The sequence below is a fragment of the Pan paniscus genome, chromosome 18 (assembly GCF_029289425.2).
Source record: "Pan paniscus chromosome 18, NHGRI_mPanPan1-v2.0_pri, whole genome shotgun sequence".
Taxonomy (NCBI): domain Eukaryota; kingdom Metazoa; phylum Chordata; class Mammalia; order Primates; family Hominidae; genus Pan; species Pan paniscus.
Genome location: NC_073267.2, coordinates 21,867,713 through 21,885,937, shown reverse-complemented (window position 1 = coordinate 21,885,937; position 18,225 = coordinate 21,867,713). Strand labels below are relative to the sequence as shown.

Sequence of the window (18,225 nt, the reverse complement as noted above, 5' to 3'; positions counted from 1 at the left end):
GGGGATTCACCGTGTTGACCAAGCTGGTCTTGAAGTCCTGACCTCAGGTAATGTGCCCACCTCGGCCTCCTGAAGTGCTGGGATTACAGGCATGAGCCACTGGGCCTAGCCTCTTCATATATTTTTAGTCGTGAAAATATTGTTTACATACACATAAATATATACATGTATTAGGCATGCTGGTAGAAGCACATCACATAGACTCATAAAGATCTTTTTGTTTTCGCCATTTTAAAAAATCTTACCCTAGGCAGTTGTCAGCTAAATCATCTTAAATTTGCATATTAAAGGCAACTCAGGTGAAATCAGATAGCAAAATTTACATCATAAGGTATGAAGAGAAAGTCTGGTATGCTAGAGGGAAATTAAAATGGATTCAACTGCCAATTGAACATAAAATTATAGAAGGCTTTAAATAGACACACACACGCACACACACACACAAAGTTCCCATAGCTATTACTTCAGTACTTTAGCCATGGGATAAATACAACTTTGCCAGCTTGCAAAAAGCGGTTAGATCCAAATGGTGGTTTTTATCTCAGTAGAAAAGTAACAGCAGCTTTAAAGCAGGCAGACAAGAAAATAGAAGCTATGTACTCGATAGTTTGCAGGTCGACCTTAGGAATCTTTTTCCTTAATGTAAATGTGCACAAAGACCATATTACTTCCATTTTATATAACTCTGGCAAGTGGAGGTGCCATAAAACCTACAGAGTGCCCAAAAGAGGGTCATTCTCATTCTCCTTGTTTACTCCTTATTCTTAGATTTTGTTTCCTGCTTTTTTTTTTTTTTTTTTTTTTTTTCTTAAGAGGAGGAACTGAGCTGTAGCCTAGGGCTTTTTGTGGTGGATCAGTGCATGCTGCTTGTGGGCAGGACTCCACCGTGTATCACTACAGAGTCATTCCCACCTCCTAGGTGTCTGGGTTTCTCTCTCCAGAGGTCTATGACCATTGAGAGGGCTCAAAACGCTGGGTAATCAGCCCTTATATGCACTTCCTGTATGGGCAATTTTAAATTAATTTTTGTTGGGGATTTCCCTGTAGGGCCGCTGCACGTTGTGGGGGGTCAAGCTCCCAGACACTCCCATGAGTCCCCTGATCACCCAGGGGCACCTTTTTGACTAGGAGAAGCAAATGACCTTTCTCTTTGGAGCAGAAAAACTCAGTCTCTCATTTATCTATGAAAACGACACTTCAGTTCCTCACGCAAATGTGCTGAGATGAACCAAATCAAGATAAATTTTAGGAGAAAATGCAGGAGAGAATTCCATTTAGAATGCATCTCTGAACTAGAATAAGGATCCTGAAACAACAACTACCTAGGAGAAAACCAACTCAGAATAAATCAAGGACTGTCAACCAAAGGGATGTCTGGGGTTCAGGAGGACTTACCAGTTCCACCAGAGGAGAAGCTCAAAGTCAGGTAGGCTTCAATGGGCCCTGCTGGTACCTTAGCTCCGAGTTTGGGCAACTCCTTCAGGGTCCTGAGTCTTCTCTGAGGCCCCACGTGTTTGGGCACCAAACTATTGTTGACAAAGAGTGAATCTCTGTAAAATATGTTTAAAGATTTATTCTGAGCTAAATATGAGTGACCGTGGCCTGTGACACAGCCTTCAGGAGGTCCTGAGAACACACGCCCAAGGTGGTCAGGATGCAGCTTGGTTTTATATATTTGAGGGAGGCATGAGACATTAATCAAATACATTTAAGAAATACATTGGTTTGGTTCAGAAAGGCAGGACAACTCAAAGTGGGGGCTTCTGGGCTATAGGTAAATTTAAACATTTTCTCATTGACAATTGGTTAAGTTTATCTGAAGACCTGGGATCAAAGGAAATGTTCAGGTTGAGATAAAGGTTTGTGGAGACCAAGTTTTATTGTGCAGAGGAATCTGTCAGATACCAGACATCAGAGAGAGAGAGAGAGAGAGAGAGCAGGTTGTAAAATGCTTCTTACTGGATTTAAAAGAGTGCCTGGCTCTTAGTTTATTATCTCCTGGATCTGGAAAGGAAAGATGGAAAACAAAGGGGAAAGGGGATTCTCTATAGAATGTGGACTTTTCCCACAAGGGACTTTGCAGGGCAGTTTCAAGATATGGCAGAGAAATATGTTCTGGTGTAAAATATTTTGATTTTATTCCTTGTCTCATAATGGTATGCCAGAGTCAGATTGGAAAGTAAGTCATGATATAAAGGGTTAAATAAAACCCATCTGATGAGAATTTATGGTTTGTAGGGCATGACTCCCCAGACCCTTTAGGTAGGAATTTGGGCAAGATTAAAATAAAATAAAATAAAATAAAACAGAGCTTTGTCCTCACTACCAACATTCTGTGAGGGTCATAGGCTCTTGGACCCCTAAAGGTTCACTATAAAATCACTGACATGAGCCAGATTGATTAACAGGAGAGAAAGATTGCAAATTTATTTAACATGTATACATGGGAGCCTTCAGAATGAAAACCCAACTTCTCAAGGATTTACAGAAATTTTCATACTACAAACCAATACTGAGATAAGTCTCAATAAATTTAGAGGTTATTTTGCCAAGGTTAAAGACATGCCTGTGACACAGCCTCAGCAGATCTTGAGAACATGTGCCCAAGGTGATTGCTCTACAGCTTGGTTTTATATTTTTAGGGAAACATAAGACATCAATTAATACATGTAAGGTGTATATTGGTTTGGTCCAGAAAGGTGGAACAACTCAAAGCAGAGGCTTCCAGTTCATAGAAGGATTTTCTGATTGGCAGTTGGTTGATTTTATCTAAAGACCTGGAATCAATAAAAGAGAGGGTTAGGATAAAGGATTGTGGAAATAAAAGTTTTTATTATGCAGATGAAGCTTCCAGGTGCAGGCTTCAGAGAGAATAAATTATCTTAAGGTCTCTGTTTTAATGTTAATGCTGGTTAGTTTTGCCTGAATTCCAAAGGAAGGAGGGTATAATGAGGTACATCCAACCACCCATTTCCATCATGGCCTGACCTCTTGTCTTAGGTTAACATTGGAATGCAATTGACTGAGAGGAGGGGTCCATTCTGTTAGCTGGGGCTGCTTAAAATTTCAGTTTTGGTTTACATTACCATCCTGAGGCTACAGTAAAGAATGCAGACTGAGAGCATGGCCAGAAACAGGTTATGTTGGTAAATCAGGTTGAGTGGCAAGAAAGGTTAAGAGAGAGAGAAAAGAAAAACATTAGCTAGCAAAGCTGGCCTTGTTAGGTACATGAAGACTCCTTCAGAGAGAATGGATGGTAAATGTTTCTTTTCAGACTTTTAAAGTTATCAGATTCTCAGTCTCTCCTGGATATGAGAAAGGCATAGAAATGTTGGGGTTATCAGGCCCAACACCAGGTGGTGGGGGTGATGAAGTCCGGCAGAGTCAAAGGATTGAGAAAAAGACAATTTGAGAAGTAAAGTGGGAGCAGGGGGCCATCGCGACTGTGGAGGCTGCAAAGTCCCTGAGCTCTGGGAGCCCATGCTATTTATTGGTAATCCAACAAAGAAACAGGTGGTGAGAACGAGGAGGTCAAAAGGGCAGGTGCATGATGAACAGCTGTGATGGTTTAGCATTTATAAGGAACGTGTTCTGCTACTTGTGATAATGGAAATACAATCGATCTAGGAGACTAGGAAGGCTAGAAGCAAGGAGCCAGAAAGTCTAGACACATTCCAGAGGACATTATGTCAGACATGCAAGCCCTGCCTCAGTTTTCTTCCCAATATTCAGCTTTTTCCCAACATGCCCCCTTTCTCTTTTTTGTAAAAGAGAAATGTCATTATTACTATCATTATTACTAGATATCGTTATTAGTAGCATAAAAGATGGCCTCTTTTAATTGACAAGGCAATTGCAGGCTGTGAAGGCTTTAATTGCCAGTTGGTCATCCAGCTTCATTTTTCTTAGCCCTTATTCAAACTGGAGTCACTCTGGTTTGAATGCTTCCCACATATCTCCCCTTTCCCTTTTACAAGAGGACCCTTAATCCTAGGGGTTGCAGAAGGACGAAGGTCTATCTTCTGTAACTTCATGCTGAATAGAGGTGATGATATTCCTGCCTAACTATTAGGGTCTCTTGTATTCAGGTAGAAAGGAGCTGAGTCAGGAAGCATTGGTCCATTAAGCATGCATGACTCTAGTCGGTCTTCATTCCTTCTTTGCATTCATGTTCAGCTGGCTCATGACTCATACTGGGGGAACCTGGTCCAAGGTTTTAATCCAAGGGTCCCTCCAGTCTCCCGTTCCATGGTCATACACGTCTTGAGGGCATCCACATGGTTCATTTATCTCCTGCAAAAACACAAGCATACCCTCCCCTCCATGTTAGTAAATCTACTGAAACAGAAGCAAAAACTTTTGTGTCTGTAGCCAGGAGGCCACTGATAATGAGAAACAGGCACCTTCTAACAGAAGGCAGAGGGAAAGGAAATTGAGGCTTTTCAAACCTTCAGTTTGGGTCCACTATATGCTGTGGCTCATGATAGATCTTCAGATGTTTGGTGGGCACCCACATAGGCACCTGATTGTCACCTGGAGAGACACAAGCAAATACTCTTCCCCATAAAATTATCTTTAGGCAGGAATTGGAGGAAGTATATTCAGAGGTAAGGAGAATTTTGGGGCCTAATGGCTTCCTGATGTTTGATAGATGTTCCCTCAGAAGTTAGGAATTCCCTTTCTCTCCATATTGCTGTGTGGGCATGGAGGACTAGGTAAGCATACTTAGAGTCTGTATATATATTTACCCTTTTTCCTTCTCCTAATTCTAGCGTATAATGGCCCCTGCTTTTGCTAGGATGTCTCTCCCTAACAAAGGAGTGGGGCTTTCAGGCATAATTAGAAAGACATGTGAAAAGAGTACTGTTCCCCAGTCACAACTTAGTGGCTGGGAGAAGTATCTAGTGACTGTCTGTTCTTGGACCCCTTGGATAGTGACAGATCTGGAGGACAGTTGTCTGGGACAGGAGGGTAAGACTGAGAAGGCTGTGCCAGTGTCCAGTAGACAGTTAACCTCCTGGCCCTCAATGGTCAAGCATACCTGGGGAGGGTGATGGCATGGGTTGGCATTTGCCCTGGGCACCCTCAGTCCTGCTGCTGGATCATCTGGTTAGTGGCTTCTGACTCAGATGACCTTCGTCCCATCGGGCAGTGGGCCTTCCAGTCATTCCCTTGGCATAAGGGGCATGGACAAGGGGGTGGCTTATTTCTATTCAGACAATCTTTTTAAAAGTGTCCTTGTAGACTGCACTGGAAGCAGGCCCTATTAGGCATTTGATTTGCCCAGCCTTTCCCTTTTTCAGAGCCTCCAAAGTTCACTTGCCTGAAGGCTGTGACTAAAGTGGTGTTTTTTTTTTCATTTTTAATCCTGTTTGTTCCATTCCACCTGCTACTCCTGATCTCTATTATAAAAAACTGAGGTTGCCAAGTTCAATAGGGTTTCTAAGTTTTGCTCCAGGCCTAAGGCAGACTTTTGAAGTTTTTCTAATGTCTGCAGCTGACTGAGTGATAAACTTATCCTTTAAGATTAGTTAGCCTTCAGTAGAGTCAGGTGACAGAGAGGTATGCTTCCTCAATGCCTCCCTTTGTCTCTCCAGAAGAGCAGTAGGATTTTCTTCCTTTCCTTGTATTATAGTGGACATCATTGAATAATTCATAGCCTTCTTCCTAGTTTTCCTTAGTCCTTCCAGCATGCAAGTTAGCAAATGTCTGCAGCAGCAATCTCCATGTTCTGATTCTGCATCCCAATGAGGGTCTACACTGGGAACTGCCTGCTGGCCTGTGGGGAATTGTTCTCTTTCCTCTGTTGTCATCCTGTCATTGACCTGACTGAGATACCAGAGATCACCAAACTCTCAGGCTGCAGTAATGGCGGCACTTCTCTCATTTGGAGTTAGTGTCTGATTTAGCAGTAATATTATATCTATCCATGTGAGATCAAATAATTGTCCCAACCCTCGTAAAACATCAATGTAGCCATCAGGGTTATCTGAGAATTTAGCTAGGTCTATTTTAATTTGTTTCAAGTCTGAGAGGGAAAAAGGTACATACACTCTGACTGGCCTGAATTCTCCAGAATACATCTTAGGGGTGTTTTTGCCTTGGGGGGAACGTTTCCCATCTGAAAAAAGAACATAGGGATGACAGCACCCCTAGTCATTTTCTGATGAGTATTAGTCCTAGAGCATCCTCTATAGTCCTAATACTTCTTCCTTTCCAGGGTGCATAACCACCCATGGACCTCTGCTTATCAGATTAGTTATGCTCACCAATGTAGCAGTCCTGCACCTGTTTTCCCACCTTTCTTGACCACAAAGAAAGGGGTATGGGCTGCTGGATTCTAGTGGTCCTTTACCAGCTTGCCCAACATTGCCTTTGCACTCAGAGGTGAGTTCTAGAGCTGGGCTAGGTTCCTGAGTATTTCATAACAACCCAGCTTCCCCATCAAGATGCACTCCATAAACAACTGTTCTTATGCAAATTCATTTCAGAGAGGATGTAGGCAATGTTTTGAGTCAGGATTGAGATAGAGTAATTTATTTATTTATATTTTGAAGATAACCACTTTTCCAAAGGGAACTTCCTTTATGTCTATGGACTAGACATAAGGAAGGCCACAAGACTAGAAGTTAGGATAATACATGTTACACCGTTAACTTTTAGCAAATTTTACTTTTGTTTAAACCCTTGTAAGTTTGGGATTTCCATTATCTTTTGCTGTCTATAAGACCTTGTTTAGTCTAAACTAACTTAGAATTGGTATAGATGGTTCCTTCCTGGCTTTGTACTTTAAGGCTTGGCTGAGTACAAACAGCTCGCATGTTTGAGCAGACCAATTATTAGGCAATTTTTCTAACTCTGCTTCTACAAGAGTTTCCCTATCAATTACTGAATACCCATTATGTGTGTGTGTGTGTGTGTGTGTGTGTGTGTGTGTGTGTGTGTGTTCCTCAATCACATGGGAGGAGCCATCTATTGTCCTGTCTTGAATGGAGTTCCTCCTAGGTCTTGTCGGTCCTCTGTATGTAATTAAGATTTAAATCCCTCCTTAAGAAATCTGCTGGGTTAAGGGAATTTTCAGTGGTTAATGTTAAATCACCTTTTCCTCACAGAATGGCCCCATACTTTAAGATTTTTAAGTTAGTAAGCTACGCTTTTGCTTTTCTCTTCCTTAGGATAGCTCTGAACTGGTGAGGTGTGCTCACAATTAGGTTTCTTCTAAGTTATTTTTCTACTTTCTTCTGCTAGCGAAGCAGTTGCTGCTACAGATTGAATGCATTTGGGCCATCCGTGGGTTACTTGGTTAGGATTTTTGATAGAAAGGCTGCTGGCTGTCAGTGGTCTTGAGAGGTGAAGCCAACTGTGCTTCTGGGTCAGGTGGGGACTTGGAGAACTTTTGTGTCTAGCTAAAGGATTGTAAATGCACCAATTAGTGCTCTGGGTCTAGCTAAAGGATTGTAAATGCACCAATCAGCACTCTGTAAAAAAACACCAATCAGCACTCTGTGTCTAGCTAAAAGATTGTCAAAGCACCAATCAGCACTCTGTAAAAATGCACCAATCAGTGCTCTGTGTCTAGATAAAGGATTGTAAATGCACCAATCAGCATTCTGTAAAAATGCACCAATCAGCACTTTCTGTCTAGCTAAAGGATTGTAAATGCACCAGTCAGCACTCTGTAAAATGGAGCAATCAGCAGGATGTGGGCAGGGCCAAATAAGGGAATAAAAGCTGGCCACCAGAGCAAGCAGTGGCAACCTGCTTGGGTCCCCTTCCCTGCTGTGGAAGCTTTGGGCTTTCGCTCTTCACAATAAATCTTACAGCTGCTCACTCTTTGGGTCTGCACTACCTTTATGAGCTGTAACACTCACCACGAGGGTCTGCAGCTTCATTCCTGAAGTTAGTGAGACCACGAACCCACTGGGAGGAACAAACTCTGGACACACCACTTTTAAGAGCTGTAACACTCACTGCGAAGGTCTGCGGCTTCACTCCAGAAGTCAGCGAGACCATGAACCCACCAGAAGGAAGAAACTCTGGACACTTCTGAACATCTGAAGGAAGAAACTCTGGACACACCATCTTTAAGAGCTGTAACACCCACTGCAAGGGTCCACGGCTTCATTCTTGAAGTCAGTGAGACCAAGAACCCACTGGAAGGAATAAATTCCAGACACAGTTTGGCAACCACAAAGGGACTATCACCTATCGCCAAGTTGTGAGCACCATCGGACCCATTTCACTTGCTATTCCTTCCTATTTTTCCTTAGAATTTGGGGCTAAATACCAGGCACCTGCCAGCGAGTTAAAAGCAACTAGGGCGGCTGCCAGACTAAAGACATGGGTGTCAGGCTTTCTGGAAAAGGGCTCTCTAACAACCCCCAACTCTTCAGAGTTGGGAGCATTGGTTTGCCTGGAACCAGCTTCCACTTTTCCTGTACTGGGCTGAGCCAAGGGTCAACAGAGAGGAAAGCCATTAGCTCCAGGGTTCGACAACAAGTTGGTTGACCCTGGGGCCATGAGCAGAACTCTCAAAGTGAAGTGCTTTCAGACTACGCCCTTGTTTACACTGACAACAAGGCAGTATTGAGTGTTATAGGGTCACGGAGAATACCTTCAATTATCAATTATAGGTTTTAAATTTACCCTGGTTTTAAAGGAATAGGGCACACTGCTTTTTCTTTAACTACTTGTATATCTCTTTCTTTCTCCTTTGTAGGTGGATTTTGGAAACACAGTGGAAGGATTTTTACTTGTTGCCCCCATTTGCCACTATAGGAATATGTGCCTCCCTTTAACTTACTCAATTCATTTTCATCTTGATCTATTACGTTGTCATAGACCCAGTTCCAGTTGTTAAAGTACTGGGTTATCAGTTCTAAGGCCCTGGCCAAGGAGTCAAGGCTTGGAAATTGTATTGCACGGGGGATAAGCTGGGTAGAAATTGGGGAGGAGAGCATCTTAAAAGGAAATGTGGTCCAATTAGCTATATTCTGTCCTCCCTGCTGGATTATAGTTATGGGAAATTGCCATGCTTCAAGTTCTCCCTTGGCTCTAGCCTTCTGAATAGAATTTTGTATACCACCACCAATTGCTCCAGGTTTTAAAGTTGCAACTACAGGAGCAGTAAGTTTTGTAGCTAATTCATCTTCTCACCCATTAAGAGGAGAGAGAGGATGTGGCTCTTCACTTAATTCAGCATGTGGGGCTGATGGGTTAGTAAAACATGCTTTTTTTCAGTTTCCCTTTCTTTTCTTTAATTTCCTCCCTTTCCTGTTCCTCACATTCAAAATCTGAGGTTAGTTTTTTACACTTGTCCTCCTCTTCCTCATCTAAATCTGCCTCATGATCTGTTTAAAATGGCTCAAGAGTTGCTTTTATTAGTGCCCACGTTGACCAAACCAAGACTTTAATTTTTGCTCCATCTTTATATACTTTTTTAAAATCTCTGTCAATTTCTCTCCCATTCATCCAACTCCATGGTCCCTTGTTCCAGAAACCATGGGCAAAAGTGCTTCACTGCACTAAAGAGTGATAACAAATTCTGAGTACTAACTTTCACTCCCACTCTTCGTAATACATGTCTTAGGATATTTAAATAAGCAGAATGTCTGCTTTCACTTTGTCCCATTGTTACCCTGATTCTTCCGAGCACTCCACTTTCCCACCGAGCTTCTTTTAGACGTTCTTGGGTGTCCCTTGATGATGTGTCCTCTGCTTTCACATGATCTAGCGTTCCTTCACCAGGGTCTTCATCACCCCACATTGGGCACCCAGGAATGTTGGGCTGATCAGGCCCAACACCAGGTTGTGGGGGCAATGAAGTCTGGCAGAGCCAAAGGATTGAGAAAAAGACTGTTTGAGAAGTAAAGTGGGACCAGGGGGCCATCAAGACTGTGGAGGCTGTGAAGGCCCCGAGCCCTGGGAGCCCATGCTATTTATTGGTAATCCAACAAAGAAACAGGTGGTGAGAATGAGGAGGTCAAAAGATCAGGTGCATGATGAACACCTGTGATGGTTTAGCATTTATAAGGAGCATGTTCTGCTACTTTAGATAATGGGAATACAATCAATCTAGGAGCCTAGGAAGGCTAGAAGCAAGGAGCCAGCAAGTCTAGACACATTCCAGAGGACATTACACCAGACATGCAAGCCCTGCCTCAGCTTTCTTCCCCACACTCAGCTTTTTCCCTACAAAAAGAGGGCAGGGCATGGCTGCATTAATAGATATTCTCTATAGATGTACACTTCCCCCCATAAAAGATGGCTTTGCAAGGCCACCTCTATTAGCTAGCCAAATGGCAGCCATTTCAAAATATGTCAAAGAAATATATTTTGGGGTAAAATATTTTAATTTTTCCTGTTCACATCAGCCTTTTCTGTTTTCTCTGAAATTCCTTCTGTCAGGGCTGTTCCCTGTAATGCTTCTGCCTCTCTCTTTCCCTACTCAGCTCAATCTGCTCTGATGTCCTGAGCAATTCACTTCCAATCCCTAACATGCATTCCCCATTCAGAAATACAAAAGCCCTTTAGTTAGTGTAGTGTAAGCTCCACAAAAGAATGTATAGTTCTATTATCACCCTAGCATGTCCTTAAGATCTCATCCTTTACCCCATTATGATTATAAAAATGTCCTTCTTAGCTATACAGAATGCTTCCCCAAGAGGAGTTCTGATAAACACACAGTTCTCCCTCTTGTTACACTGATATCCAAATTTAATCCAAACATTCCCAATTGAACACAATAGCCTCACCACCACCCATCCACCATCTGCCAGAATAGTTCACAGGGACTGGCAGGAAGTGAGTGACATCCACTTGGCCATGGCCAACTGTAAAATGACCAAAAGGTAAATAAGAAAGTGAGGAACTAGAAGGATGAATGATCTGGGTGACAGACTTAAGAGCTCCGAATGCACAGAGCCAGGGTGGCTCACCAATGCCTGGCACCTTGTCTTCCTCTAAGCATCAGGTTCCCTGCCCTGGAGCACTGCTGTACTGGCGGGGAGGTCGTGTTGCCCAAGGATCAGGAGGAGTGGAAAAGACGGACGGGCCTTCTGCTCTACGAGAACTATGGGCAGTCAGAAACGGTAGGTGGTGCAAACCAGAAAGTATCTGAGACAGGTCTCAATTAATTTAAAAGATTATTTTGCTAAGGTTAATGACACGCATCTGGGAAACAGGTTTGTGCCTTTCCCCAAAGATGATTTTGAGGGCTTCAATATTTAAAGGAGAAAAGGCAGATATTGGGGAAAAAGGAAGAAATTTTCTAAAGGTGGGGTAGTTACGAGGCAAATGGTTGCCTTCTTGTGAGTCTTTGATCAGCTGTTTACATGTGAGAGAAGGGTAGAGGAAGAGTCACTTGTGCATTCATCTAGATCAGCGAATCTGCATTTTTACATAAGATAAACATAAGTCAGAGAAAGAAACTAGGTACATATTTGTCTCAGGTGAGCAGAGAGATGATTTTTGAGTTCTGTTCTTTGTCCTATACCTGTGAAGATGAGCTATAAATGTCAGGGTGAAATTTAGCAGAACTGTTTGACAGTAATGATCTTGGGGCCCACAAGGAATTTCTTAGTGGGAAAATTGTGGCGGAGGCATGTAGTTTTGTTTTGTTTTTTATCTTTTTAGCTCTTGTTTAGGAATAAAATGAGAGGCAGGTTTGACTGATGCAGTTCCCAACTTGAGTTTTCCCTTTGGCTTAGTGATTTTGGGGTTGGTTTTCCTTTCAAAGTGGAAAGGTCCCTTCTGGATAGTCATGATGTGCTCAGCGATTGAGCCCAGCAGATGTGCTGAATTATGCCACATGTGTGGGACACAGCCCCATCGCATGCACAGCATTGTTTGATGCCAACCAGAGGCTCTAGAGTTCTAGGCTAATTTGTCCCAAATCTATCTGCAGAAAGAAAATGTACAACTCGTCATCTTACCAAGGGACTAATGTGCTTAAAACTCTTGGACAAAACCTTAAAAAGGGGTCTAAGGGCGTTTTCACACTGTCCCTGTTATCATCAGCTCAGAGGATCCCCAGAGGGTGGGTGGGATAGGAGACTCTCTCCAGCAACATGGAGACCACCTCCTCCAGGAAGTCCTGTCAACTCCACTAACCCTCCCTAGGGCTGCAGAGGCAGGAGGAAGCTGGCTCAAAAAGTGCATTGCTTGGGGTTTAGGAGGACAACTCGCAGGTTTGACTGTGGGATACTAGCAGGGTGGGTGAGGAGCAGGGACTTTCTGTATATGCCAAACACATGTACACACAAACAGTGTCATTCCAGAGTATCACTGAGCTGCCAGGTGAGTGGGGCATTTGGAGTATTATGCATGTCTGGAAGTTCAAGGACCTCATCAATTACAGTGTGGGTGAGCATCTCTTCCAACATATTTGCAATCCATTTCCAATGCTGGACAGAGCCACTTTCTCCCTCTGTCTCCATTATCCCTCTAGCACATAAAGGATGACTGCTATCCCAGGCCCTGTACAAAATTATTACTTTAGTGCCAACTCACATACTCAGCTGACATTATTTTGTAAAAAATATATAGCAATTCAGTTAATTTGTCTGCTTCCAGACCTGAAAAATGCTGACACTTCAGGCCTATGTTTGAATGGCTCACAGGTCATATTTGGACAAGGAGGAGGGTGGGCCAGGAAGACACACTCCACCCATGACTCCAATATTTGCAGCACTAGATGGTGCTTAATTTCTGAAAACACTTTCACATCTGTTCACTCATGTGTGCAACGTTTTTCACATGCCTACAGTGAGCAGTGATGTGGCAGTGGGCAAAGATCTTCCTATCCCAGGAGCACAGACCTGGGTCCAAGTCTCAGCTCTGCCAATTACAGCTTGAAGACCATAAGGATATTATGTATGCTTTCTCACCTCAGCTCCCCCACCTTTAAATGGAAATTATAATGCCAATCTTAACAGATTGTGATAAGGTAAGTAAAAAGAAGTATATAATGCTCTGGCTGGTGTTCCGCCTGTTGTATATGCTCACCTTGCAGCTGCTGTGGTCCTTGCTATTTTTGGTGGCTATTGTTCCAGATTTTGGAAGCTCAGGGATAAATAGGGCAGTCTCTATTCTTGGGGTGCTCATTATCTACTGAAGGAAACAGACAAACAAAAATAATTATAATGCCCTGTGGGCTGCAATGGAAGTATAGGAGAAATGCTGCAGAAAGAGAATCTTTCCCTTGACTTCTCTTGTAGCTTGAGTAATAGCCAGTAGTCATCATTCATTGAACACGTGGTGTGTGCCTTGTATTATGCAGAATTTTCCATATGCTTACAAGCACTCTGGGAGGTAAGTGTTATCATTATTGCCCTTTGATGGAGGAGATCAAGAGGGATTCATTGGCATGCATTTAGTGTGTGGTGGAGTCAAGGGTCAAACCCTCATTGGTCTGAATGTAAAGCACGCAGCTACAGAAATAAATATATTTGTGAGAACAATAAAGGAGGAATCAAGTTCATCAGGAAGAAAGATGAAGATAGGGCAGTGCTAACAGAGAGAACAGCACAAGCAATCCAGACAACCTCCACACACACTGGGGCATCCTGCAGGGTGAGATTCACAGGCCTCTTCCTACGGATCACTGATGACAAAGGCAACATTCTGCCACCCAACACAGGGGGAAAAGTTGGCATCAGGATCAGTCAAGAAATTGTGGCAGAATCCCTATCACTGCTCAACAGCCCCGAGTAAATGTTTGTTAGATAGACTAGTGGTCTTCCCCTAGCAAACTGACACATGCCTGTTCAATGGTGGGCATGCCACACCCCACATTATATGCCCACAGCCAGGGGAATACCCTGTTTCTTCTTTCTTTGTTTCCCCATTGGATTCTGTAGACTCCACTTAGTACAGAGCCAGACCACACTGGCTGCAGAAAATGACTGTGGAATAGAGTTGGGTCAACACCTTGAGCCTAGACTAAGGCCTTCCAGCTTCCCTACGAGGGCTCTTTGGGCAGCATCCATTGAGAGGAATACTACATCTCTGAGCAGAGGATGCTGTGTATGATTCTGACTGCTTTGTGATCAGCCTGGCCTCTCTGATCAACCCAAATCTTCTTTCTTTTGTGAACAGGGACTAATTTGTGCCACCTACTGGGGAATGAAGATCAAGCCGGGTTTCATGGGGAAGGCCACTCCACCCTACGACGTCCAGGTCTGGTCCTAAGGGCATTGGCAGGGAGCAGTTAGGGCTCAGCGGGGGTTGGACAATTTGACACCAGGTGACAACACCAGCCGCACTTCCCTGCTCCAGTCATCCTTCCTCCTCTCTTCTCATTTATCCCTTCAGTTTCATATGGAGGCCTCAGTTGAAAACTGCATTATTGTGAGCATGAACACCACTGACCCTGGCAGCCAGGGCATCACACACAGTAGGTAGGAAAGAATACCTAGAGGCTGCACTGGGAGTCCTCTCTAGCAAGTGGTGCTTTTCATTTTTTTTGATCAGTGTTTTCCAACTTGAAGACACATTGGTGACATCTACTAACTCATGAAACATAGACCCTTGGCTTGAGTTTCACATTTGCGTATTTTAAAGGCTTTTGACAGTTTTATTCCATTTTCTGATGTTTCCTCTGTTATTTCATCCACACTGGTGTCCCATGCATAAACCAGACAGTGCTTGGGTGGGGCAGAAGGGCTGCGGCCTCCTGCAGTGTATGATTCACAGGCCTCTTGCTACAGGTCATTGATGACAAGGGCAGCATCCTGCCACCTAACACAGAAGGAAACATTGGCATCAGAATCAAACCTGTCAGGCCTGTAAGCCTCTTCATGTGCTATGAGGTAATGACCCCCCATCTGCCCCCATCCTGGCCCCAAGGATCCCAACAGGGAGCTCTGCATCCTGAGGCTTCTTCAAGTCCTCTTTTATTTGCTCTAACTCAATGAAATGAATGAGTTTTCATTCAACTCGAAGCTCACCGTGCATTCTCCCATCCTTTCCTGTCCGAACCCACCTGGAACTTTTGGGATGATGGGGTAGAATGAAGACTGGCTTCAGAACCATCAGACTTGGGTTTCAATGATCTACTGTAGTCAAGAATATAGGCTTTGACTGGATTCAAATAATACCATCTCACTTACCAACAACAGAGTGTAAACAAATCACTTATCCTCGCTGAGCCTCCAGGGAACTCTATTATCCCATTTTACAGAGAGAAAAGCTGCAGATTAAAAGCCCTGCACATCTACTGCACATCAAATAAATGGTAGGTTTAGGATTAAAAAAAAGTAAAAACCAGAGATTATAGAAAACTGAGATGGATTGCAAGGAAACCTGCTGAAACTCCTGATCAAATAAGCAATGGCCCTCCCAGGATAGGAATGGCCACAAAGAGGAAAATCTTAGCTCCCAATATTGGCCATGGAAGGATGACCAGACCCTGAAATTGATTTCAGACTTCATCTCCTTTCTCTAAAGACACTTTCATTGGCAGCTGTCCTGGTGTCACTGCCATCCTCACACTGTGGTTTCAAGGGAGCGATGGTTCCTTTGTGATACTATTGACCAAAGGGGAACATACAGGCCTTACTTAGCATTAATTCTCAGCAACACAACTTAAAGATTGGATAAAAGAAAATTAGGCAGGGTGGGGTGGCTCACACTTGTAATCCCAGCACTTTGGGAGGCCTAGGTGGGTGGATCACGAGGTCAGGAGTTCGAAACCAGCCTGGTTGACACAGTGAAACCCCATCTCCACTAAAAATACAAAAGATTAGCTGGGCATGGTGGCATGCACCTGTAATTTCAGCTACTTGGGAAGCTGAGGCAGGAGAATCACTTAAACCCGGGAGGCGGAGGTTGCAGTGAACCAAGATCGCACCACTGCACTCCAGCCTGTGTGACAGAGCTAGACACCATCTCAAAATGAAAGAAAGAAAGAAAGAAAAAGAAAAATTAAACATGGGGTAACACATATATTTTATATAATGTCCAGGCATCTTTGAGGACCACAGATATATATCTGCATATTACAATCATTTCAGGAGATTTTTAATAATAGTAGTACTTGGATGCAACCAGAGATTTTGATTGAGCTGAAATGGGGATAATCCAAAGAAATATATTTAAAGAAAAAAACAAGGTCTTGCTCTGTCACCGAGCTGGAGTGCAGGAGCGTGATTAAAGTTCACTGTATCCTGGACCTCCTGAGCTCAAGTGATATTCCCAACTCAGCCTCCCAAGGAGCTGGGACCACGGGCAGGTACCACCATGCCCAGCTAATTTTTTGATTTTTTGTAGAGATAAGGTCTCACTATGTTGCCCAGACTACTTTCAAACTCCTGGGCACAAGTAACCCCCCTGCCTTAGCCTCCCAAAGTGCTGCGATTACAGATGTGAGCTATTGCACCCAGCTAATTTTTTTTTGATTGAGCATGACATATTTTATTTTCCAAAGAACTCCTAACATATACCCACACCTACGTATCCATGAAATGTTAGTATTCCTCCATTGAGACTTCTTTGGGTTTTTTTCCCTCCTTATTTATGTAAAAGAATTACAGAATTACCATGAGACCCAGCAATTCTACTTCTAAGGCTACTTACTACCAAGAAATGGCAGCAGGAACTTGAACAGATACTTTATTTTTTACTTTATATTTTATTTATATAAAATGTAACATAAAATTACTCTTTTCACCATTTTTGAGTGTACAATTCAGTAGTATCAAATAAAGTAACAGTGTTGTACAGCCATCACGATTACCCATCTTCAGAAAATGTTTACCATCCCAAACAGAAATTCTAATAAGCAACATCTCACCGCCCCAGTCTCCAGCACATGATAATCTCTAATCTGCTTTTTAAAATCTATGAATTTGCCTATTTTAGGTTCCTCATATAAGTGAAAATATACAACATTTGCCCTTTTGCGTTTGGCTTATTTCACTTAGCATAACGTTTTCAAGGTTGATCTATGTCTTAGCATGTAACAAAATGTCATTCCTCTGTAAGTCTGAATAAAATTCCACTGTATGTATACAACACATTTTGTGTACTCAGTTGTCTCTTAATGGACATTTTGGTTATTTCCACATTTTGCTTATTGAGAATGTTGCTCCTATGACCACTGTTGTTTAAGTATCTGTTCAAGTTCCTGCTTCCATTTCTTGGGAGTATAGACCTAGATGTGGAATTGCTGGGTTCCATGGTAATTCTATGTTGAACTTTTTGAAATAAATTACCAAACCACTTTCACAATGGCTGCACCATTTTATATACTCACCAGAATAGTTTTGATCCATTTTGAGTTAACTTTTGTATGTGTTGTAAGGTAACTTCATTATTTTGCAATTGGGCATTGAAGTTTCCCAGCACTATTTGTTGACGACTGACCTTTCTCCATGGAATGGTTTTGGCACCTATACTTAAATCAATTGACAATATATGGGAGAGTTTCTTCCAGGACTCTCTATTCTATTGCAATGATCTGTCTGTCTTTATGCCAATACCACACTGTTTCTATTACTGTAGTTTTGTAGTAAGTTTTGAGGTCAGGAAGTGTGAGTTTTCCAACTTTATTCTCCTTTTTCAAAAATTTTTATTTCCTTTTATTTTTGAGGCCAGATTGCAAGACTGGCTAATTTTTGTATTTTTAGTAGAGACAGGGTTTCTCCATATTGCCCAGGTTTGTTTTGAACTCCTGGCCTCCAGCGATCCACCTGCCTTAGGCTTCCCAAAGTGCTGGGATTATGTATGTGAGCTACCGTGCCTGGGCTTTTTAAAGATTGTTTTGGCAGTTTGGGGTCCTTTGAGATTCTATATGCATTTTAGGATAGGTATTTCTAGTTCTGCAACAACAACAAAAAAGCCATTGGGATTTTGACAGGAATTGTGTTGCATCTGTAGATAGCTTTTGGCAGTATTGTCATCTTAATATTAAGTCTCCAATAAATGAGTATCATATGTCTTTTCATTTACTTATCTCTTCTTTAATTTCTGTAGTAACGTTTTGTAGTTTTCAGTGTACAAGTCTTTTGCCTCCCTGATTAAATTTATTACGAGTACTACTGTCTTGTATTCTTTTTGATGCTATTGTAAATAGAATTGCTTTCTTAATTTCCTCTTTGGAGTTTTAATTTTTAGTGCACAGAAATGCAATTGAGTTTTTGTGTGTGTATGGATTCTGTTTTTTACAAGTTTACTGAATTTATGTATTAGCTTTAACATTTTTTTTGAGTGTGTAAAATTCTTCGG

The 18,225-nt window shown here is 42.5% G+C and overlaps 1 protein-coding gene across 1 annotated transcript in view; it reads left to right on the top strand.

Annotated features, from left to right (window-relative positions):
* LOC100972336 (acyl-CoA synthetase medium chain family member 1) overlaps positions 1 to 18,225 on the top strand; it is a 64,929-nt gene that overhangs the window by 18,844 nt on the left and 27,860 nt on the right. Inside the window, exons 5-9 of the mRNA XM_063598071.1 lie at positions 7,249 to 7,302; positions 8,271 to 8,394; positions 10,967 to 11,090; positions 14,098 to 14,178; positions 14,709 to 14,810. Coding sequence (XP_063454141.1) covers positions 7,249 to 7,302; positions 8,271 to 8,394; positions 10,967 to 11,090; positions 14,098 to 14,178; positions 14,709 to 14,810 — 485 coding nt within the window. The remainder of the gene's footprint in view (positions 1 to 7,248; positions 7,303 to 8,270; positions 8,395 to 10,966; positions 11,091 to 14,097; positions 14,179 to 14,708; positions 14,811 to 18,225) is intronic.